This window comes from Bos indicus x Bos taurus, chromosome 18 (assembly GCF_003369695.1).
Source record: "Bos indicus x Bos taurus breed Angus x Brahman F1 hybrid chromosome 18, Bos_hybrid_MaternalHap_v2.0, whole genome shotgun sequence".
Lineage (NCBI taxonomy): Eukaryota > Metazoa > Chordata > Mammalia > Artiodactyla > Bovidae > Bos > Bos indicus x Bos taurus.
Genome location: NC_040093.1, coordinates 18,408,107 through 18,433,537, shown reverse-complemented (window position 1 = coordinate 18,433,537; position 25,431 = coordinate 18,408,107). Strand labels below are relative to the sequence as shown.

The 25,431-nt window shown below is 37.5% G+C and overlaps 1 protein-coding gene across 4 annotated transcripts; it reads left to right on the top strand.

The window, feature by feature from the left end:
• Positions 1–1,211: 1,211 nt before the first annotated feature.
• Positions 1,212–25,305, top strand: ZNF570 (zinc finger protein 570). Of its 4 annotated transcripts, none has more exons than XM_027514275.1 (5): positions 1,212–1,669; positions 2,684–2,740; positions 6,974–7,100; positions 7,419–7,514; positions 19,527–25,305. In XM_027514275.1, exons 2-5 carry the CDS (start codon positions 2,708–2,710, stop codon positions 20,879–20,881), a joined length of 1,611 nt encoding a protein of 536 aa, XP_027370076.1. In that variant the 5' UTR covers positions 1,212–1,669; positions 2,684–2,707; the 3' UTR covers positions 20,882–25,305. The 4 variants fall into 4 exon arrangements, with proteins under 4 accessions (XP_027370076.1, XP_027370073.1, XP_027370074.1 ...); XM_027514272.1 differs by having other exon boundaries at positions 1,213–1,669; positions 2,667–2,740; XM_027514273.1 differs by having other exon boundaries at positions 1,665–1,751; positions 2,667–2,740.
• The last annotated feature ends 126 nt before the right edge of the window (positions 25,306–25,431 follow it).

Here is a 25,431-nt window from a genome sequence, read left to right as displayed (position 1 = left end):
CTGAGCGCCAAAGAATTGATGCTTTTGAACTGTGGTGCTGGAGAAGACTCTTGGGAGTCCCTTGGACTGCAAGGAGATCCAACCAGTCCATCTTAAAGGAGATCAGTCCTGAATATTCACTGGAAGGACTGATGCTGAAAGTGAAACTCCAATACTTTGGCCACCTGATGGGAAAAACCGACTCATTGGTAAAGACCCTGATGCTGGGAAAGATTGATGGTGGGAGGAGAAGGGGACGACAGAAGATGAGATAGTTGGATGGCATCACCAACACAATAGACATGAGTTTGAGTAGGCTCAGGGAGTTGGTGATGGACAGGGAGGCCTGCCTTGCTGCAGTCCGTGGAGTCGAAAAGAGTAGGACACAACTGAGCAACTGAACTGAACTGAACTGAGGGGAACTGGGATCCCACATCCGTGGGGCACTGGGGCCCCTGCACTGCAGCTGCTGAGCCCTTGCCGCAGCAAAGACCTAGCAGGGCAAAAAAAAAGTAAAAACCTTAAAATACAAACACTGTTGTTTTAAGCAGGTATAGAGTCAGGTTAAGGAGCCCTGGTGGCTCTGACTGCAATTCTGTAACGAATCCGCCTGCAATGCAGGAGACCTAGGTTCAATCCCTGGGTTGGGAAGATCCCCTGGAAAAGGGAATGGCAACCCACTTCAGTATTCTTGCCTCGAGAATTCCATGGACAGAAGAACTTGGCAGGCTACAGTCCATTTGGTCTCAAAGAATGGGACACGACTGAGCGACTAAACAACAACAACAAAGGAGCCGTGAAGTGTCCGGGGGAGAAGTGTAATCAGGTAAGTCCTCTTGAGAGAACATTTGTATCTGAATGTAGGGGGTAAACAAACTTTGAAGATACCCGACAGAGGAGCCGTTTTAGGAAGAGGGGACACATTCACATCCACTATCACTAAATCACAAACTCAGGAATCATATGCAAAAGATGACACTCTCTATCCTGACCTCTCCCCTCCTGTCTTCAGGGCAAACCATTCCCTGGGAAAGAACGCCCTGGGGAAGGAGGGACTGGATGCAGCCCAACGTACCTGCGCATTCCATTTCCAACTGCCCCATACACACTTTCTTCAGGTCCCCCAGCTCAAACAGAGGAACTTACTTCTCATGCATTTTGTGTAGACGCGCGTGCACTAGAACGCGCCCACTTCGCTCCCCTCGGCCCCGCCCCGGCCCCTGAGGCTAACAAGCGGTTTGTAATTCTCCGACGCGTCGCTAAGGAAGGTGGACCGATCCCTTATGCCTGGGTCCTTCAACCTCGACAGATTAGGGTGACGCTCGACGCAGTCTCTGTAGTGGACCCAGCCTCAGAGCTGAGAGGAATCGATCGAGACGTGCAGGCTCCTCCTGCAAGTCCAGGGAGAGGTCCGCTTGGCAAAAGCTGGGGCAGAGGAGGTGGTGGTACAAACTCCCAGGGCAGTTGAACTCCAGAGCGCCAAGGCTTCTTCTGGTCAGGACTACATTTCCCAGTGGCCCCCGCGAGCACTGGGCCCGTTGCCCCTTTGTGTCCTCCGGAGGCCGAGTCGCCTCTTTCCGGGCTCGCGGAGGCTGGGTTCCATCAGGTTCAGACCAGGAGGTGGGCCCGAGGGGAGGTTACGCGAGCCTTCCGGGCTGGGAGCTGGTCTTCCGGCAGTTCGGTTCTGCAGGTAGGAAGGAAGTGGGTCACCCGGACGTTGGCCCCCTGGTTTTCTGTGTGACTTCGTGTGAGACGGTGGTTGTTACCTTACGGTGTGTGAGCCTGTCACCCGCGGTGCCTGTATACATCATATCTATGTATCTATGTGACTATGTGTGTGCGAGTGAGCGATGGTTGGTGCCACAGAGAGTGAGACTGAGTTGAGGCAGAAGGATAGTTTCTGCCTCTCTTGTTCCTCTGTCCTCGGCCTCCTTGTGACTGGAGTGTGTGAGTGAGACCATCATAGTTTTTGCGACTAAGGGCTATTGGTGAGGGTGACGGTGAAACTGCCGGTACCCATGGCTGCTCTGATCTGTGCAAGATGGTGGTTGGCGCTGTAGTTTTTAAGAATCTGTGAGTGAGTGTGTGTGTGTGTGTGTGTGTGTGTGTGTGTGTGTGTGTGTGTGTTTAGGAGCGGGGGACCGAATGAGACTCTTCTGCCACCAATATCTATTAAAGCCGGCCAGGTGATGCCAGTGTGCCACCAGGTTTCAGAACCCGCTGACCTAGGAATTCCCTGTCGATCCTGTGGTTAGGACTAGGTGCTCTCACTGCCCTGGCCGGGGTTCAATCCCTGGTCAGGGAACTAAGATCTCCCAAACCGCGCAGTGGTGGGGAGACAGAATCACTTACCTACTGGAGAGGAGAAGGAAAGTGGAGTCAGAAAGACCTTTATTTGATTTTAATGCTGTTATTTATTAGCTGTGTCTTTATGCAAATGGTTGCATCACTTGGAGTTTTTAACTGTAAAATCTGGAACATTTCTTGTTTAAATAATGAATTAGGAAGTTATTTGGGCACAGGTTAAATTGTTTGCAAGCAGATTCCTAGGTCTCCATTATGCTTTCTAGTGGAGGGAAGGGTGCAACAGAGGAAAGAAAAGCAGAAAAATTCTTGGCTGATGATTGTGTATGCTGCAAGGAAAGCCTAGTTTCTCATGTTCTCTTCCCCATCTCACTCATCTAAAGACACTGCCATTCCCCAGGAGAAGAGTCAAGGGGAGTAAAGAATGGCTGTTGGACTTCTTAAAGCCATGTACCAGGTGAGTTGGTGTTTTCTTTTTCCTGAAATATTTTCCTCCTTTTTCAAAACAGGCGGACATTAATTTTCCTTCTGCTGAGGCTTTTGGGTAACCAATCACGTCACATTTTAAAACTCTCCAGTGGATTCCCACCTCATTCTGGACAAATGCTGAAGTCTTTGCCTTGACCTGCAAGGCCCTACATAATCTGGTCCCTGGCTATCCCTGTGACCTCATCTAATTTTTCTCATTCTGTCTGTATTACACTCACTCAGTTGCAGCCACGCTAACTTCTTTGCAAGTGAACTGAGTACATTCTGGACTCATGGCCTTGCACTTACTGTTCTCTCTGCCTAAAATGCTGTTCCCCTAGAAACAGAATAACTTCTTCATTCTAGTCTCCATCCAGAAGTTCATTCATTCCACAAACTTTTTACTGAGTACCTGTTAACTAAGAGGGCTTAGTCCTTCTTTGCTGCTCTATCTACACTCATTCCTTTGTTGATTGCACCCTGTCTTACGGCTTTATATACCATCTGTATGCCAACAACTACCAAACTGTATACAGCCCAGAACTCTCTCCAGAAATCCAGACTCATGTATCCAGCTATCCACTCAGCATCTTCATTAGGTTGTAGAATGGATACCTCAAATTCAGATTTTTCAAACTGAGTGAAATGAGCCATTGGAAGTTCTGGAGCATAGGAATGGCATGATCTGATTGCCATTTAATAGGATCACTCTGGCTGCTATTGAAAAGAAACTGGGACAAGGATAGAAACAGGAAAACCAATTAGAAACTTCTTACATACTTCCCATCTAAGATGTTCAAGCTAAAAGTCTTCCATCAGGAAATTGTTTGTCCTACCTTGAAAATATATCCAGAACCTGACCTCTTTTTACTATCACCAGTTTCCATTCTGATGTAAACTATCATTCCTCACCTGGATTGTTGCTATGCTCTCTTAACTTGTCCCTCTACTTCCACCCTTACTGTCTTTAGTCTGTTTTCAACAGAGCAGCCACAGTGTTCCTGTTACACATCACATTATGTCATTCCTCTTCAGGACAGGGAGAGAAATAATGAAAAGTAGAGACCACTCTTTCACATAGTTTAGCTGTAAGGAAAGAAGAGAAATAGGTGGTAACTGGAGGAAAAACTATAGTCAAAAAGGTTTTTTAAGGACAGGTATGTGTCTGTGGGCTGATTTAAAGATGCAGCAGAAAGGGAAATTGAAGATGAAGAGGAAAGAGGAGGGAATTGCTGGAAGACTGTGCTTGAGTAGCTGAGAGGATTTGAAGCCTAGGATACAAATGGAAGGGTTGACCTTTGCTAGGTAAGTGGGCTGTTCATTTACAGTAATAGGATCAAGTTAGAGTGTATGGGCCAGGAACTTCCCGGGCAGTCCAGTGGTTAAGACTTTGCCTTCCAATGCAGGGGGTATGGATTCCATCCCTGATTGGGGAGCTAAGATCCCACATGCCTTGCAGCCAGAAAACCAACACATAAAACACAAGTAGTAACAAATTCAATAAAGATTAAAAAAAGAGAGAGAGATTAAAAAAACAGAGTGTATGGCCCACATGCAAGTAAAAATGTAGATGTTGTGTGAATTTGTGGAAATCCTCTTAAAATGGCTTTTTTTTTTTTCAGTGAAACAAAGGTAGATTTTTAGCTGAGAGTAAGGATGGAGGGATTGAAGATGTGAGGAGAGGGAAGAAAGTATCAAATGGTCATTTGGGAGGGTAGGGGAAATGAATGGACTAGAGAATTGTATCATGTAGGTAGATAGAAATGTATTATTGTGGTTCACTTGAAGTTAGTGATTATGAATTTAAAATGAGACCAGTTAGAATTATTTCTCTAAAAAAAATTAATGTGTGCAGGGTACAGAAACCAAGTATGCTCAGTGATAGCTGTGGCCCAGATGAGTATAGTTAAGTGAAAAGGGGGCAGAGAAGTTGAGAGTATGTGCCTGGGTGTGATTATAACAAATGGTTGTTCTAGGATGTGAGGGTATGTGGGAATGAAGAGCAGTGAAAATGTAAGATTAATGATTTGTAGGTTCTAGTGGGGTCAAGGGATGATCCTAATTAGGGTATGCATACTAGTCACTTCAGTCCTGTCCTACTCTTTGTGACCCATAGACTATTGCCTACCAGGCTCCTCTGTCCATGGGATTCTCCTGGCAAGAATACTGGAGTGGATTACCATGCCTTCCTCCAGGGGATCTTCCCAACCCAGGGCTTGAACCCATGTCTCATATGTCTCCTGCATTGGTGGGTGGGTCCTTTACCACCAGCGCCACTGGGAAGCCCATCCTAATTAGGGTACTGGGGCGGGGGGGGGGGTGGGAATTGCAATATAGGTGGTAAAAGTGAGAGTAGGAGAATTGAGATTATGGTGGGGTTGGTACTAACTGATAATGACAAGGTCTAGGGCATGATCATGAAAGTGACTGTAGAAATGTGGAGGACAAGCTTATTGGAGAAAGTGGGGTCAGAAAACTGAGAGGCCAGGTTGTTGGAAGGGTTATTTTTATGAATATTGAAGTGACCAAAGATTATGTATAATGGGAATAGCATTGGAGAAAGTGACAGTAAGACAAGATACTAAAGTGTTCAAGGAATGACAAAGAATTGATATCTACCAGAAACTGCTGGATAATTAAAAGAAGAAGGGATCATACACAGCTACAGCCTGATTTCATGAGATGGAAAACTAGGTATATTTTAGGGAAGAGGGTGGGACAGTGGTCTGAAAGCAAGTATAAGGAGCTAAGAGGTCACTTACCTCAGCTTCATGTGCTATAGTACAAGGGATGTGAGAAATACATGACAAGGCCTCAGGGGAAGTTGTCTTCTCTGCTGAGAACAACGTGTTTGTAAGGCAAAATGGTCAAGGGAACTGTTTCTTCAGGTGCGTTTGATTATAATTTTGAATGGAGTTTGAAACCAAGTATTTGGTTAGAGGTCAAATATTTTCAGAGGTTCTTTGTTAGAGGTCAGATATTTGAAGGTTAGAATTTAAGCTCCTTGTATTGACACTGTAATTATTTTCATTGACTGTATAAATGAAGGACTCAGTGAAGAATGTGTATATCATATATTAAAAATGTATGTGTTTATTATACATATCTATGTAAGCTAAGGAAAACATTTTTGGAAGCATGTATATGACCAAACCAAACAGGAACATTTCTGCAATATATTAGGGATGTTATTGCTAGGTCAAAGAGGGAGAAATTCACAAACTACTTCATATAATTAAGAAAAATAGTTGCTGAGTGTTGAAAAACACTTTAAGGATACTTAATTTTCTTGCTCAGTCACTAAGTTGTGTCCAACTCTTTGTGACCCCACGGGCTGCAGCACACCAGGCTTCTCTGTCCTTCACTATCTCCCAGAGTTTGCTCAAACTTTATTTTGCAGAGAGAGTTTTTTAAACTATGACAAAATTGAATAAAATGTCCAATAAAATAATCTTCTTGGTTTGACAGATTCACCTCTTCTAATTTTGTAAAAAATAAAAAACCAGAAAATAATTTACATGTGTGTATATATCCCCACACACAAACACATAATGTATATTAGTTTTCATTAGATGGTCACATTATGGAAACCTGGAATCAGCTGAATCATAGCATAACTCCAAGTTTTTAAGAACTTTGCTTAGCCACTATAGGCCAAAATACTATTTTGAACGGAAGACTCATTTCTTCACACAAAATTTTAAATATTCTGGATTAAAGTATTTGCATTTTAATGGAACTGATGATTTGTTTTGCTTGGTGTAATACAATTTTGGGAGATACAGTAAGCACTTTATGGTCTCGTTTTACATCCTCTTATAGCTTCTTGACTTTTGCAAAACATTCATTCATTAATTCAGTTTATTCAGCAAATATTTAAATAAGCCTCATGTGTGTCAGATACTTTTCTGTAACTGGGATATAGCAGTGACCAAAACAAAAACATACTTTGCCCTCCTGGACTTTATATTTTAGTGGAGGTGGGGAGCAGACAATAAATAACAGAATAATTAAGTACCATGGAGAAAAATAAGCAGGGTTAGGGGAATAGGGAACTGGGATAAGAACATTGCTGTTTTTATACAGAATGATCTGAGAAGTACAAAAGCCCTGGGGGGGAACATTCTCCACATCTGAAAGTATATCTGGGAGCCCTGTGTGCCTGGGGCAGAATGAATGAGGTGAGTATGGAAAGAGATAAGGTTATTTCATTTCATTTCAGGAGTTGGTGACCTTCAGAGATGTGGCTGTAGACTTCTCCCAAGAGGAGTGGGATTACCTAAATCCTTCTCAAAGGCATCTGTACAGTAATGTGATGTTGGAGAACTACAGGATCTTGGTATCACTGGGTAAGAATGTCTTCTTGCAAAACTGAGCTTCTACTCATAAGGGTATCATTGTGATTTGGGGGGTTAGCATCTGTAGTGTTTGGCGGAATGTCTCCTGCCTGTGCCAAAGTAACAGGTTAATCTTTGTGAGTTGGCAGTGAATGGCTCTGTTATTAATCTGTGTTGGAAGTTTCAGCTTCCCTGTCCGTTGTATGCATGTCCTCATCAATTTTTCTCTGGCTTACTGCAAGCCCCCTCTTCCCCAATGATCAAATAATTGAATGTGAGTTCTCAGATATCTACAGCATGACCAAATTTGGTTTCTTTTCATCTATGCAGGACTTTGCTTTTCTAAACCAAGTGTGATATTATTGTTGGAACAAGGGAAGGAGCCCTGGATGGCGAAGAGAGAGATGACAAAAGACTTGTGCTCAGGTGAGTGAAGAGGAAATAGGCACGCGAAAACCTTTGCAGGGTACAGCCCAGCTTGCCTCAAAGGTAGCACCTCTTCACTCTGTTGTTGGCATGTTCCTCTCAAATGTTCTAGGTCTTAGTAGAAACTTGAGTCCTTTGAGGTTGTTCTCCAAAAGCTGATATTCTGAACTGCCTCTCCTTGCCCACTTTACCCCCTCTTCTCTGAGTCTCCTTCCTTTTCTAGTTTCATAAGCATCTTCCAGCCTTTCTGTTCTGTTTTGTTTTAATTTTGGCTGAGCTTGGTCTTTGTTGCAGCACACATGCTTTCTCTAGTTTCGGCTCAAGAGCTTCTCTTGTTGCAGTGCAAAGGCTTCTCATTGCGGTGTGCAGGTTTCTCTTGTTTCAGAGCATGGGCCCTAGATCTTGGGGGCGCAGTAGTTGTGGTGCTTAGTTGCTCGGCAGCCTATGGGATCTTTGCATCCACTGCATTGGAATGCAGATTCTTAACCACTGGACCACAAGGGAAGTCCCCTCTTCCAGCCTTTACCAAGCTCAGGTGCACAAGCCTCCCTCAGCCCTGTGTCTGGCCCTCCATCTTCTGTCTGCATGAAATTTCAAAATAAAGCTTTCAACATCCGAAGGGAAAAAAAAAGAATCTTTTCTTAATCTGATGACCTTTTGAGCTCTATGCACAGCTGTAACACCAAAGTAAAGTTCAAACCCTGACACCTACATGAAGTGAAAATTTGAGCAACTGACTTAATCTCTCCGTGCCTTTGTTTTCTCATCTGTAAACTAGGATAATATTTTTAAAGTGCTTTCAGTAGTTCCTCTCTCATATTATGAGCTCAAAAGCTGATAGCTACTAGTATTATAATAGTAGTAATATATCTCTGAATGCCTCATTTTTCTCTTAATGGTCAGTTCACTCATTCTTTTAATCAAGATTATTGAATTTGTACTTTAAACAGAGTACTTGCAAGATGCTAAGGTGTTATACAAAAATGTAAAAAATCAAATAATTGATAGGCTTGTAGAAGAAATACAATATAGCTGTTAACAGCATATATAAAAAGAAAGCTGACATAAAGGAAGCTCAGAGAGAGGTGAGAGAAGAATCTGGTTAATTGAGAAGATAGGCTTTAACAAAAACACAGGTTAGAAGCTAGAAAACATCTAAGAGAGAAGAGGTTAAGAGTTTAGCTTTGTGGTATAGGAATGATTTTCATACAGACATAGGATGCATTCAGGTAAAATGGAAGACTAAAATTCAGAAGAAAATTAGGGTCTCTGTAAATATCTCTGTCAACACTACTCCCCATCTCATTCCACCCCCATCTCGACTACCTCTCCTCAAACTTTTATGTTCTTGTTCAGATTTCTAAGAAAAATTTTTGATGTGGAACTGTAGTGTCAAAGAAGACATGGCTAAATTTTATTAATTATTATTATTAAATAAATTACACACACATAAGTATATATTAGCCTAACTATGTAGTTTAAGTAATAATATAACAAAAAATGTACCTACTTCTTAACTTAAGAAATAGAAGATTATCAGTGCCATTTTAGGCCTTTGAGGGTTCCTTCTTAGTGATGTATCGCTCCCTACTTTTGGCCCATCCCTACCCCTCACTAGAGTAACCATTATCCTACAACTTTGCTTATCATTTCTTGACTTTTCTTTGTAGTTTTTCCACATATATCCCTAAGCAAAATATTTATATTTGCATATTTTCAATTTTCTTATGAAAATGGAAATACATTGTGCTGGTAATTCTGACTTTTTCAACTCAAAATTATATTCCTCAGATTCATCTATATTGATTTTAGTCACTATTTTTCATTGAAATTTTTTCCTGGTGAAATGTAATATATTCCACTGTGAAAATCATCATGTATCCACTGAAGGGCATTTGAATTGTTTCAGTCTTCTGTTATTATAAATGTTACTGCTATGAACCTTATTACGTGTGACTGATGGTGCACATGTGCTGGAGTTCATGTAGAGAATATAGCCAGGAATTTACTGCATAATGCTATTTTACTTTCCAGATTACTTGTACTAACTTACATTTCTAATAGCTGTGTGTGAGAGTATTCATTGCTCCAGACTGAGAATGAACAAATTTAAAATTTTTTGCAAATTTGACATGTGTGAAATATTTACTTATACTTGTCATCTGAATTTCCTTGATTACTAAAAAATATTTGGGATCTAATTTATAAAAGGCTATTTGATTTCCTCTTCTGTTGAGTGCCTGCTCAGTCCTTTGTTCAGTTTGAGAGAGATATATATTTTTATGAGGTATTGTTGATATACATATATTTCAGGTATATAACATAGTGATTCAGTATTTTTATAGATTATACTTCATTTAAAGTTATTATAAAATATTGGTTATCCTCCCTGTGCTATACCATATATCCTTGTTGCTTTTATTTATTTATTTATTTGGCCACACTGTGCAACTGTGGGATCTTAGTTCCCCAGTCAGGGTTCAAACCTGAGCCCATGGCAGTGAAAGCACTAAGTCTTCCACTCCCAGTATGTCATAGCTTTATCCATTCATCTGTTAATGCACAGGCTGTTGTAAACAATGCTGCTATGAACACTGAGGTGCCTGTATCTTTTTGAATTGATGTTTTCATTTTCTTTGGATATATACCCAGGAATGGAACTGCTAGATCATACGGTAGTTTTCTGATCATATTTAGTTTTCTGAGGAACCTCTGTACTGTTTTCCACAGTGGCTGTACCAATTTACATCCCTACCTACAGTGTAGGAGGATTCCATTTCCTTCACATTCTCACCATCATTTGTTATTTGTGGTCTTTTTAATGATGACCATTCTGACAGGTATGAGATGATATCTCATTGTAGTTTTGATTTGTGTAGCCTATGATTTTTCATATTTTAAGAAACCTTTCTGCATTCTGAAGTCATATGGGTATTCTCAAACTGTCCTCTATAGATTCTTCTTTACATTTAGTGCCATAGTCCAAAAATTGATTTTTGAGATTGAAGTATTTAATTTCTACTCCTTATGGAAAACCAAGTGTCTTAGCATTTACTGAAGAAGTGAGCTTTCTTTGCTTATTGTCCTGAATGTTACCTCTTAATATATCAGGTTATATTGGGTTGGCCATAATCTTCGTTTGGATTTTTAGTTAAGATGCCACAGAAAACCCTAATGAACTTTTCGGCCAACATAATAGTATATTTATTAATCTGATTTTGACCTCTGTTCCATTCCATTGATTCTGTTTCCTTTCGCCAGTACCACACTATCTTTTAAAACATTTTATTTATTTTTAATTGGAGGATAATTGCTTTATAGTATTGTGTTGGTTTCTGCCATATATCAGTGTGAATCAGCCATAGGTATACATATGTCCCCTCTCTCTTGAAAGTACCACATTATCTTAAAAAAAATTTTTAATGTAAAAACTGAATATTTGTTAGAGTAAGTCCCTATACCTTCTTTATGTTCTTCAGAATTTGCCCTTTGGACATCTAACTGAAGTTTTTAGGTCAGCTTGTTTCCACCAGAAAACAACAAAAAGCTATTGGCTTTTGGTTTAAATTTTATTTATTCTACATACTGATTTTGGATTTTTTTTTTCTATTTGTAAACATAGTTTATCTTTCTGTTCATTTAGATTTTTTTAATTCTTTCAATGGGTTTTAGAATTTTCTCTATAAAGGACATACACATCTTCTATTAGATTAATTTCTAGACATTTAAATTTTGTTCCTGTGTTAAACGTTCTCTGTGTTTTCAGTTTGTTGCTCATACACAGAAATAAAATTAACTTTTATACTTTGACCTTATATCTAGCAACATTGGAAAACTTGCACTACTATTAGTAATTTTTAGATCTCCTTTACTTTTTCTGTGGGTGAGTATGTCTGTGAATAATGGCAGTTTCTTCACTTTAAATTCTTAATCCTTAATTTCTTTTTTCTATTATCCTTAGATCACCAATACAGTATGAATCAAAATAGTGATGGCAGGTATTTTTATCAATTTCTGGCCTCAATTGAAGTGCTTTGTATATGCTAAGTCACTTCAATCGTGTCTGACTCTTTGCCACCTTATGAACTGTAAGCCCACGAGGCTCCTCTGTCCATGGGGATTCTCCAGGCAAAAATACTGGAGTAGGTTGCCACGGTGTCCTCCAGGGGATCGTCCTCCAGGGGATCTTCCCGACCCAGGGACTAAACCCACACGTCTCCTGCATTGGCAGGCAGGTTCTTTACCACTGCGCCACCTAGGAAGTGCTGTAATATTTTGTTACTAATAATTCTGATGTTTAAAGGTTTCTGGTAGATACCCTTTCATTACCATTTGTTAAGAGTTTTGATTGTAGAAAGCTTTTGAATTTCAATAAATGTTTTTCTATATCTGTAGGTGATTAGACGATGTTTTCTTTTTTATGTAGTGAATTATGTTTTTAATGTTGAACCAATCTTGTATTCCTGAGACAGACCTATCTTTATCTTTTCCATTCATAGCTAGTTGCTATGTGCCAATATTTTCTTTAGGTTTTTTGCATCTGTGTCAGTGAGGTTGGCCTTCAATTTTCCTTTTGTGTACTCCTTGTCAGATCTTAGAATCAAAGTTGTCCTAATCTCATAAAATCTTTTTCTTCCTTAGAAGATTTTGGGTAAAATATAAAAAATGTTTGTTTTTGGATGTCTGGTAGAACTTTGTTCATCTTGGCCTGGAATTTTTTATGTATGAAAAGAATTTAATAATTCAATTACTATTATAAGAATCTATTTTTTATTTCTCCTATAGTTGTGGAGTTATGGTATTTTTCTAAAGATTTATACTTCTCATGTAAGTTTTCAAATTTATTAAAGTTATTATTTTCTCTTATCTAAAGTTGGTAGTATATGTAATCATCAGAGAAGGCAATGGCACCCCACTCCAGTACTTTTGCCTGGAAAATCCCACGGATGGAGGAGCCTGGTGGGCTGCAGTCCATGGGGTCACTGAGTCGGACACGACTGAGTGACTTCACTTTCACTTTTCACTTTCATGCCTTGGAGAAGGAAATGGCAACCCATTCCAGTGCCGTCTATGGGGTTGCACAGAGTTGGACATGACTGAAGCGATTCAGCAGCAGCAGCAGCAGTATATGTAATCATGACCTGTTTTTCCTTCTAAAAAGAGAGAGACAAATCTTTCAACTTATTAATGTTTTCAGACATTTTTTACCTCACTGATTGTCTCTAATTTATCTTTAAATTTTTGTTAGGTAGTTCTCCTCTATTTTATTCCTCCTACATTTTTATGCTATTTTCTCTCTTTTAAAATACTTATAGAAATTTTGTTTATTTTATTTTTGGTTGTGCTTGGCCTTTGTTGCTGCGTGCAGCCTTTTTCTAACTGGGGTGAGTGGGGGCTACTCTTCATTTTTGTGCCTATAGGCTCCTTGTTGTGGTGGCTTCTTGTTGCAGAGCACAGGCTGCAGGCACGCAGGCTCAGTAGTCGGAGTATGTGGGCTCAGTGTTCAGGCTTTTGGGCCTTAGACCACACTGGCTTCAGTAGTTGTGGTGTGTGGGCTCGGTAATTGCAGCTCACAGTCTCTAAAGCACTGGCTCAGTAGTTGTGGCACATAGGCTTAGTTGCTCCGAGGCATGTGGAATCTTTCCAGACCAGGGATCAAACCCATGTCCTCTGTATTGGCAGGCAGATTCAAATCCACTATACTACCAGGGTTGTTTTTTTTTTTTTTTAGCTTTTAAACTTAGATAATTCAGTGTTTTAGAGGCTTTCTCTTTTCTAAGCATTTAAGACTATGTTAGGAATAGAGTCCACATGTTTTAATATGTAGTCTTTTTGTTATCATGTATATCTTAGCATTTTCTAATTTCCACTGATTTTTTTTTTCTTGACCATGAATTGTTTGGAAGCTTTAAATTCCAAATTTAAGTTTTTGTTTTAACTACATTACAGGTGGAGGATACGGTCTGTTTAATAAGTATGCTTTGAAGTACTTTGAGGCCTATTTTATGCCTAGGGAGTAAATTTTGATAAACTGTGTGTTCTGGAAAATGTCTGCTGCTTGTGTAGTACAGCATTTGATATATGTTCATTGGATTAAGCTCAATAACTGTGCTGGTCAATTCTTCTGAGTCTATTGATTTTTTTAAAAAATCCCCTTGAGCAGTATTATGAAAGTGTTTTATAATATGTTTTGGGGATTATCTTTCTGGTAATCCCAGAAAGATTATCTTTTGGTGAATTCTATTATTATTACTCTTTAGTGATGATTCTTCCCTTAACTATTTAGCTTGATAGAACTTTATAAAGGCCTTCTTTTGTAACTTTCTTTAGTGTAGTTTTCTTCACTCCTTTACTCTCTTACTTTCTATGTGTTTCTTTTGTGAACAGTATATAACTAAACATTTTTTTGTCCAGTCTAATAATCTAATTGTGTAATTGTTGAGTTTTAGCAGTTCTTTATGTATTCTGAATATTAACCTCTTTTCAGATACATAATTGGCAAATATTTTTTCCCATAATCTCTGTGGGTTGCCTTTCACTCTGTTGATTGTGTCCTTTATGCACAGTAAGTCTTTAATTTTCATGAAGTTCAATTTGTCTACTTTGTTCTTTTATTACCTATGCTTTTCGTATCATAACCAATAAATCATTGCTAAATATAATGTCATGAAGATTTTTCCCTATGTTTCCTTCTAAGAGTATTTTAGTTTTAAGTTTTAGGTTAAGTCTTTTATCCATTTTGGGTTAATTTTTATGTGTGGTGTAACAACTTCTTTGTTTTACACGTGGATATTTAATTTTTCTAGCATCATTTATTGAAAAGCCTGTCCTTTTCCCCATGGAAAGGTCTTGGCACACTCATCAAAAATCATTTGACAATATATATAAGGATTTATTTCTGAGCTCTCTATTTGCTATACACACATGCGCGCGCGCGCACACACACACACACACACACACATATATCTTTATGTCATATCACAGTGTTTTGTGTACTGTAGCTTTGTAATATGTTTTGAAATCAGGAAGTGTGACACCTCCAACTACCTTCTTCCTTTTCAAGATTCTTTTGACTATTCAGAGTCCATTAAGATTACATATGAATTTTAGGATTGATTTTTCTATTTCTGGAGAAGTCACTGGGATTTTGATAGATATTGCATTGAATCTGTAGATAGCTTTGGGTAGTGTGGACATCTTAACAGTATTAACTTCTAATCCATGAACACAGGATGTCTCCATTTATTTACAATTATCTTTTAATTTCTTTCACCAATGTTTTATAGTTTTCATTGTATAAGTCTTTCACCTTGATTAATTCTGAAGTATTTTATTCTTTCTGTTGCTGTGGTAAATGGAGTTGTTTCCTTAATTTTCTTTTCAGATTGTTCATTGTTAATGTATAGAAATGCAATTGATTGGTGTATGTTGACTTTGTATTCTGACTCTGTCCTGAGTTTGTTGTAACAAGTGTTTGTTTTTCTTTTGTGGAGTGTTAAGAATGTCTATGTGTAAGATCATTGTTGTCTACAAACAGAAATGATTTTATTTCCCCTTTTCTAATTTCAGTGCTTTTTATTTGCTTTTCTTGCCTAATTGCTCTGACTGGAGTCATTTCTGACTTCAGTTGAATTGCTCTTTCAGTCTAAAGTTTCATCAGTTTTGTTGATCTTACTGAAAAACAAACTCTTGGTTTAATTGATTCTTTCTATTGCTTTTAAAATTTTCTGTTTGGTTTATCTCTGCTTGAATCTTTATTATTTTTTCTTCTTTCTTCTACATTTGGTTTAGTTTGCTCTTTTTCTAGTTAATATTTATTTGATATTTTTCTTCTTTTGTGATGTAAACCTTCACAGCTATAACAATTTCTGATGCATCCCATAAATTTTGGTATGTTGCACTTTTATTTTCATTTATTGTAAGATATTTTTAAATTCCTCTGTGATTTCTTCTTTGACCCATTGATTGTGTAAATGTGTGCTGTTTAATTTCCATGTATTTGTGGATTTTCCAGTTTTTATGTTGCTATTGATTTATAGCTTCAGTCCATTATGATTAAAAAAGATACTTAGTATGATTTCACTCTTTGAAAATTTATTAAGATTGTTTTATGGGCTAACATATAGTCTATCCTAGATTCATGTATATTTTTTGGTGAACTTTAGAATTAAAAATAAATTTTTTTTTAAGTCACAATATTTTTGTTTTGGCCATACAGTTTGGCTCACAGGATCTTAGTTCCCTGACCAGGGATTGAACCCAGACCCATGGCAGTGAAAGTGTTGAGTGCTAACCTCTGGACCACCAGGGAATTTCTTCAAAAAAAGAAAAAAATTCTTGCAAAGAGTTTGCCAAACTGTAAAATCTGAGAGGACAGCATTCTACAAGGTTGTACTTATTTCAGACACCAGCTGCAAGTTGGGGCATCCTTGGGGCCATCCTTATTTCTGACCAGCTGGCTGCACATTTGAGAATGCCTACAGTCACCCTCAGGTTTGATAATTCACTAGAATGACTCACAGAACTCAAGCATATTATTATGATTACGCTTTTACTGTAACAAAGACTGCAGATGAGAATTAGCCAAAAGGAGAGGCCCCAAACGTGGAAGGTCAGGAAAGTTGCAGATGTAAGGTTTCAGTTGTCGTAAGGGCCCATCAGGCATCTCAGTATTCAAAAGAATATTACCAGCCAGGGAAGCTCTCTTGAGCTTCAGTGTCCAGAGTTTTTAGTGTTTTTGGGGAGGAGGGGCGGCAGGAGGAGGTTAAGTTTTGTTTTGTTTCAGTATGTAGACATGACTGAGTGAATCATTACCCAATGTGACTTAATCTCCAAGCCTTTCTTCCTTTCCCAAAAGTCAGACTGATATGGTGGCTCAAAGCTCCAACCCTCTGATCATATGGTTGGTCTTTCCAACATGGTTTGCCTCCAGCCTGAGTCATCTCCTTAGCAAAAACGACCTAAGGACTCATCATGAGTCACCTTATTAGTGTTAATATCAGGTGTAGTCCAAGAGGCTCACCATGAATAACCAAAGACCTCCTTCCAGGAGTTCAGATGACTTAGAGGTTACCTCTTGGGAAACAGGGACAAAGGCCTGCCACATTCTTTATTGCATAGTTCTTTTAAGAAATCACAGTAGGCTTTGACTGTAATTGAATGAACATAATAGGTAAATTTGATGAGACTTTGTGGCTTTACCATGTTGGTTCCTCATATAAAAAGCAAGGTTGTGCATCTTTTCCATTTATTCAGTTTTTAGGGGGTGGTCCCTTATTAGAACTGTAAAGTTTTTTTCCTTATGCTTTCTTCTATTGCTTTTTAAAATTGATTCTAAAATTGCAAGATAATATTCTTATTTGAAAAAAAGAAGTATAAATAGTATAGTACTTTCCCACATAGCTTCTATGTTCTATTATGTGCCTTTATCTATGTGGTGTTTTGCAAGTACCAATGTATACTTTATATATAAAGAAAGATAATTCTTATTAATGATTACTGTTATTAGCCATTGTTTTATTAATTATGTTCATGACATTTCTTTCATCTTTTTATCTGCTGTGTTTGGTTTCCAAGATTGTAGTTCCCTGACCAGGGATTGAACCCGACCCTCCACAGTGAAAGCATGGAGTCCTAATCCCTGGACAGCCAGAGAATTCCCTTTGTGTCATTTCTTAATAATATATTCCAAACTGTGTATGTTATTGTGAAAGTGTATTTTATTCTTTTTTGGTATAAATCATTGAACAAGTTGATTTCTATTATAACCTTTAATATCATGTGGTATTAATGTTCTCACCTCTGATTTTTTCTTGCTTACATTTGCCCTTCTTAATATCTTTTGGTTTCTCCTCTTTTCCTGAATATCTTTATGTTGGAGTGCTCTGGGGTTTATTCCTTTGCTCCTTTCTCTTCTATATATACTCATTCTCTTGATAATACAGACTTGTGAAATACCATCTATATGCTGGCAACTTCCAATTTAAAAATCTCGAATCCAGACTTCTTTTTATTTCGAGGTACAGTTGATTTAGTGTGGGCTTTCCTGATGGTTCCAGGATAAAGAACCTGCCTGCCAGTGCAAGAGATACAGTATTGATCCCTGGGTTGGGAAGATCCCCTGGAAAAGGAAATGGCAACCCACTCCAGTATTCTTGCCTGGAAAATCCCATGGACACAGGAGTCTAGCAGGCTACAGTTCACGGAGTCGCAAAAAGTTGGACACAACTTAGCAACTGAGCATGCACTCATAGTTGATGATTTAGTGTATTACATTAGTTTAAGATATACAACATAGTGATTCAAAAGTTTTATAAATTATACTTCATTTACAGTAATTATAAAATACTCTCTATATTCTCTGCCCTGTACAGTATATTCTTGTAGCTTATTTTATGCATTGCAGTTGGTACCTCTAAATCCCCTGCCCCTATCTTGCATCCCCCTGTGTCCCTCTCCTTACTAGTTTGTTCTCTGTCAACAGTGTGGGAGGGTTCACTGGCCAATGTTGACAGCTGTTCCATCTTTCCATTGTTCAAACCATAAACTTGGAAGGCATGTTCATCTTATCTCTTTCTGTTACATTCTATATCCAATCTGTAAGGCTATCTTCTTGGCCTTTCCAAGAGAAAAAATTAAATAGAATCTGACTACCTCTTTATATCTTCATTGATATCTCTCTGGTCTAAATAATTATTATTTTTCACATTGATTGCTACAATAGTAGGTCCCTTTTCTTCTCTTCTTGCTCTCCACCTTCCAGTAATTTCACTAAACTGTAACTAGATGTCACTTCTGTACTCATACCACTTCATTGGCTCTTACCACTCATACTACTCATACCACTTCAGTGGCTCTCCATCTCACTCAGAGTAAAAGCCAAGTTCCTTAGGAAGCCTATAAAGCTTAAATAATCTTAATTATCCTTTACCTCTGACTTCATCTCACCCCTCTCTAGCCACATTAACCTTCTTGTTATTCCTCAGACAAACCAAACATGCCTTTGCTTTTAGGCTGTTTCTTCTGTCCAGAATGTTCTTTGTCTGAATATCTAAGTGACTAACTTTTTCACTTCCTTCAATTCTTTGTTTCAGTGTTAACTTATTTATGATTCCCTCCTTTGACTTCACCATCACTCCTGATCTCTCTTACCCTGCTTTTCTTTTTCCATAGCACTTAGTACCTTCTAACATACAACAAAATTTACTTATTTAGCATTTATTTCTGGTCTCCCTAAGAGTGTAAGATCCATGAAGGTAAGGATCTTCATTTCTTTTTGAAATGAAACTGAAAGCATATAGAACAGTACCTGGCACAAGGTTCAATGAATGTTCTTGAAAGAAGTAACCATAAGAGTGGAGATTATTTCAGTTCCTGTATTATTCATACATGCATAGAATTATAACCAGGTCCAACCACCTACATAAATCCTTATTGACCTATGATTTACTGTATTGATTTCCTTATAATTCTAATCATTCCTCCTCGAGTTTGTTGTTGTGGTTCAGCCACTCAGTCGTGTCCAACTCTTTGTGACACCATGGACAACAGCTCGTCAGACCTCCCTGTCCATCATCGTCTCCTGGAATTTGCTCAAACTTATGTCCGTTGAGTCAGTGATGCCATCCAACCATCTCATCCTCTGTTGCCCCCTTCTCCTCATGCCCTCAATCTTTCCCAGTATCAGGGTCTTTTCCAGTGAGTCAGCTCTCACATCAGATGGCCAAAGTATTGGAGCTTCGGTATTAGTTTTCCAATGAATATTCAGGGTTGATTTCCTTTAGGACTGACTGGTTTGACCTCCTTGCAGTCCAAGGGACTTTCAGGAGTCTTCTCCACTCTTTTCCTCCAGGTACTCCATGACTTATTTTCAGTTATTGTTTTTGTACTCTTCAGAACTACAAAAACCAGTGTTCTTATGTGCCGTTAAATTCACACACTTTATAGATGCACTTTAATAAATGTACCTTCTGGTACTTAATAGAGTATTTTTTTATTATTCTTATTTTTCAGACTGGGAATCTATGTGTGAGACTGAAGAATTAACCCCAAAGCAGGACATTTATGAACCACAATCATCTCAGAAGGTAATAGAAAAACTTACAAGCTATGGCCTTGAGTACTCCAGTTTGAAAGAAGAATGGAAATGTGAGGGCCATCTTGAAGGACAACCAATGAATCAGAAAGCATGTTTCAAGGAAGAGACAATCACTCATGAAGAAGCCCCTGTTAATGAAAGAGGACAAGAATATAACAAAACTTGGAGAAGTTTCCATCCCAACACACTACTTCATACACAACAGATAATCCCCAAAGAGGAGAAAGTACATAAACATAACACACATAAAAGCTTAAAAAAAAAATTAATTGCCATTAAGCCTAAGAGTATCTATACAGAGAAGAAACTTCTGAAATGTAATGACTGTGAAAAAGTCTTCAGCCAGAGCTCATCCCTTACTCTTCATCAAAGAATTCATACTGGAGAGAAACCCTATAAATGTGTAGAATGTGGGAAAGCATTCAGCCAGAGATCAAATCTTGTTCAACATCAGAGGATTCATACTGGAGAAAAACCTTATGAGTGTAAGGAATGTAGGAAAGCCTTCAGTCAGAATGCACACCTTGTTCAACACCTGAGAGTTCATACTGGAGAAAAACCTTATGAATGCAAGGTGTGTAGGAAAGCCTTCAGCCAGTTTGCTTACCTTGCTCAACATCAGAGAGTCCATACTGGAGAGAAACCCTATGAATGTATTGAATGTGGGAAAGCATTTAGCAATAGATCATCTATTGCTCAACACCAGAGAGTTCATACTGGTGAGAAACCTTATGAATGTAATGTCTGCGGGAAAGCATTTAGCCTTCGTGCATACCTTACTGTACATCAAAGAATACATACTGGAGAGAGACCCTATGAATGTAAGGAATGTGGGAAGGCTTTCAGCCAGAATTCACACCTTGCTCAACATCAGAGAATTCATACTGGAGAAAAACCTTACAAATGTCAGCAATGTAGGAAAGCATTCAGCCAGATTGCCTACCTTGCTCAACATCAGAGAGTTCATACTGGAGAGAAACCCTATGAATGTATTAAATGTGGGAAGGCTTTTAGCAATGATTCATCCCTTACTCAACATCAGAGAGTTCATACTGGAGAGAAGCCTTATGAATGTAATGTTTGTGGAAAGGCTTTTAGTTACTGTGGATCCCTTGCCCAACACCAGAGAATTCATACTGGAGAGAGACCCTATGAATGTAAGGAATGCAAGAAAACTTTCAGGCAGCATGCCCACCTTGCTCATCATCAGAGAATCCATCTTGGGGAGTCACTCTCACCACCCAATCCAGTCAGTCACCAAGTCCTTTAGACTATTTCATAAATATTTTTGGAATTTATACTCTTTTCTCTAATATTGCCATCCCAGTTTAAGATTCACCTCACATGGATCACTCTATAGCTCTCTTTTTTAAAAAATTTTTTAATTATCAAAGTATGACAACACATTTAAAGGAGACTTGGAAAATACAAAACAAAGTTATATAGTTCCACTATATATTACAATTATTTTTTTAAGTAGATAAATTAAGACTTTTAGTTGGAGTTTCAATATCAAACTCTCAAAAATTAATAGAGTGAATAGGCAGAAAAGTAGAAGGATATAGAATAGAAAAGAACTATTTATGAACCAATTCAACATAATTAAGATTTATATAATTTTCACACAACAGTAGGATATAAGTTCTATTGAAGTTCCCATAGATTATAAACCAAGAGACTCTGTAACATATCCAGGGATGTAAAATGAGGTGCAAATGTTTCATGGTCTAAAAGTATTTAAATCATAAAGAGTCTGTTCTCTTTTATCACTGTGGAATTATGTTAGGAATCGGTATGAAAAAATATTTGAAAATAACCTACATATTTTCAAGTGCAATGTGACATTTACCAAGAGAGATCTTTGACTTAGCCATCAAAAGCTTCAATGAAGTTAAAAGACTGGAAAAGCACAGAGGGTGAGTGCACAGAAGAAAGCATGTAAATGAGAAATTAATATCAAAATTAGAAATTAATATCAAGGATACTTTAAAAACCCATGTATTTGGAAATTAAATGTCCACTTTTAAATGATGGGTATATCTAAGAAACCATAACAAGGAAAATTAGAAAATATTTGTAACAATAAAAATGAAAAGAGAATTTATCAGAATTTGTTTCATGCCCAATGCAACTAAATACAGTGTGGAATCTTGAGTAAGATATGAAGACTAATAATGGACTCTAGCATAAAATTTTCTGAAATTTGAACCAAGTCTATAGTTACTGTATCACGTGTTAATTTCTTGTTTGTTTTTTTAACAACATAGTATTTCTTTATATTCTCGGAATTGAAGTTTCAAGCATCATTCAAAAAAAATTTTTTTTAATCACTAAAATAATAAGCTTTCTAGACTTTTACCAGTAATACTAGATGCCAGAATAAGTGGGACTATATCAAAGTTTTGAGTGAATATAAATTAGAAATCTAGCATTCTATTCATACTTAGTCAAACAAGTGGAGCCAAAATGTCATAAATTTTTTCGCTAAGCAAAAATTCATATTTTAAAAACACATATAATATTATATATGTATGTATGTATACAAAAGCTTTTCTACTACACTTGATAAAGGCTTGAGAACAACAAAAAATGAGACAGAGATTGGAAAACCAAGTAAATGAAATGGGAGAACTGAATATGAAATAGAAAAAGTGAAACTAGATAAAAGTAAAAGATCATCATATAGTCCAGTTGTTTTTAAACATGGCTGCTCATTAGAATCACATCTGGAGTTTTGGGGGGAAAAGTAATACCTGGGCATTTGTGTATTAGCATCCAAGCTAATTCTAATCTAATTAGCATCCAAGCTATTTCTAATGTGCATCTGGATTTTCAAAAGTGATTACTAAATGGTAGTTTCAGCTATAGAATTCTATTAGTTTCTGTTGACCAATCATGAGGATCACTCTATAGCTTTCTAACAGATCTTTCTGTATCAATTTTTGGTCCCCTTAAATTCATTTCCCACCATGCACCCAAAATGAACATTTTCAAGTATAATAATACATCACTGCCTTGCTGTTGTTCTTTAACATCTACAGTCTTTAAAACTGTCTATGAGGAACTTCATTATCTAGTTCTTATACATTTCAGCCTTATTTTATTTGTTTCTCTCTCAGATCTAGGCACTAGATCTAGCACTTACCAGGACTAAGAGCTTAGATTCTGGAAAATCATAGCTCTCCTACTATTCTGGCATTGTGTGAATTTGACTTGTGACATTGTGACAATTTGCTTGACTTGTCTGAAACTCAGGGTTTTCTTTAATTCTTAAAATAGGGATAATAAAGGACACTGTAGTGTAGAAATGTGAATATTAAATGAAATAGTGTCTATTGTAGATTGGTGCATATTAAGTAAGAAATTTGCATGCAAAGTACTTCACCTAGTGCATCAAATATAGCAGATCTTCAATTAAATAATAATAGCTAACATGTATTGAGTGCCTACTATGCACCAGGCACTATTCTACATAACATATATTAACTCATTTAATCCTTACAGCTAAAACAAGATTCCTTAGTAGACAAAGAAGAACATCCATGGAAAGCAGCAGGTCACAACTGGGACAACCTAAAAACTTTAGAATGTATGTAGGAGTGTTTTTACTATAGGCAAGTAATAGAAGTAGAACTATATAACACAGCTGGGTTTAGGTTTCTAAAGAGAAAGAATTAGATAAAGTAATTAAAGAAAATGAGAAAAATACAGAACTTCTATTTAGATCAAGCACGGAGAGTATTGCAGTTAACTCTAAAACCTCAAGAATTCATACTGCAGCATAAAAAGACATCAGTCCCAAGTAACAGTATGGGTTAATCTAGGTGATTTCATCTAAACTGTTTGATACTACAGAAAAAAAGACAAAGTTTATAAATTTTTATCAGGTGATTATAAAACTGAAATCAAAAGGGGATTGAGAAGAAAATTACAAACCACACACACACACACACATATATATACAGTTTCATTCATTCAGTGAATATTGAGTAGCTGCTGTTTGCCACACACTGATTTAGACAGGAGGAGACAACATGATCGATACAAAGACCAGATCCTCAAGGAGTTAATAGATTTTCTAGGTCCAGAAAACTGAAGAAGAATAAAATAAATCAAAGGGTATTATGTAGCCTAGGCTGAAGAGACTCAAGATAATAAAGTTGTCCGTTATTTCTGATTAACAAATTCACTGCAATTCCAACAAAATTCCTCAATAGGCCTTTTTGCCCTTTAATTTCACATAAAATCTTAAAATTAGTCTATGAAGTGTGACTTCTAAAGAACAGCAATAAAATTATTGAACCAAATCTACTTGTAGAAAATTTGCATATGATAAAGATGGTTTAAATACCAGTAGAGAAAGGATGGATTTGGGAGTAGTAAAAGAATTGACAGTATACATCATGGCAGTGAGGGAAACAAAATCACAATGAACTATTTCAAAAGCATCACAGTACTAATTACTGGAAAGGTGTGGAGCAATAGAAATAATCATACAATGCAGTTGAAAATACAGTAAGTCCGCTACATACAAACCTTCAAGTTGCAAGCTTTCAAAGATGTGTATGTGCATTTACATGTCCAGTCATGTAAGTTAGTTTTCATGTCTGGCGTACCTCGTGACACGCGTCCATCCTCTACAAGTAGCTGTGCTTTTGTGTACTTCACAGTATAGAGCACAGTAGTACAGTATCTTTGTTTCAAGTCCAGGATGTCCAGAAGCAAGCGTAAAAGCAGGCAGTGATGTAGCTGATATCTTCTATTGCTGACAATCCAGTTCTACCATATCCTATTTCCCTCCTTCAGTCAATAAGTCTTGCCTGTTCCCTTGATGCCAGGCCCTGTATGCCAGCTGTTTTACTGTACTACTGTACTTTTCAAGGTACTGTACTATAAGATTAAAAATGTGTTCTTTATTTTTTGCTTTTTATGTATTATTTGTGTGAATAGTCCACAGAATTCTCGAGGCAAGAATACTGGAGTGGGTTGCCATTCATTCCCTTCTCCAGGGAAAGCTATTTCAGTAGAGTTCTATATAGCCAATTGTGTCAGTTGGGTACCCAGGCTAACAGTTGGACTTGGAAAAATTGGACTTACAAACATTCTCTTGGAACAGAACTCATTCCTGTGTAGGGGACTTACTGTAGTTTTTTAAAAAGAATTTGTCAATATCTAGTAAAGTTGAAGATATGGATACTCTTTGACCCAGAAATTCAACTTAAACCTCTACAGAGCCTCTTGGGTTCAGGGAGATGTACATGAAGACCCATTTCAGTGTTTGTAGAAATGAAAAGTTTTAGGGAATCAAAAAAATTATTGGGGTTTAAATGTTAGACTTTAAATGAAGGAACTAGAGATATTTCTGTCAACATGGATACATCTGAGAAACAATACTGAAATTGAACTAGGGGGTATTTTGTATGATATGGTTCTACTTATTTATATAAAGTTTGAAAACATGCAAATCAAAATTATGTATTTTTTCATGGCTGAATACCATATGAAAATACTGTAATAACATTTATGGAAATAATCATCAAATTGTGATGACCTCTGGAGAGGGAGAAAAATGAGAAATCATTTGTTGAAAAAATACCAATTCTTCTAAAATAATAAAGCTGGTTGTGGGGTTTTATTCTCTGTATCTTTCTGTATATTTAAACTATTTCATAATAAAAAAAACATTTAATGTTTGCTTTTTCAGTTATTTCTTCACTGTACCTCAGACACGCCATATTCACCATTCATTCAACCCATAGTCACCATTTTCTTCAGAAAGAAGTTTGTATACAATCGACTTCCAAATGCAATCACTGTTAA

Coding starts and splice junctions, on each gene's coding strand:
- ZNF570 (XM_027514275.1), top strand. CDS start 2,708: ATGGCTGTTGGACTTCTTAAAGCCATGTACCAG. Junction 7,101..7,418: donor CAGGATCTTGGTATCACTGG/GTAAGAATGTCT, acceptor TCATCTATGCAG/GACTTTGCTTTTCTAAACCA. Junction 7,515..19,526: donor GACAAAAGACTTGTGCTCAG/GTGAGTGAAGAG, acceptor CTTATTTTTCAG/ACTGGGAATCTATGTGTGAG.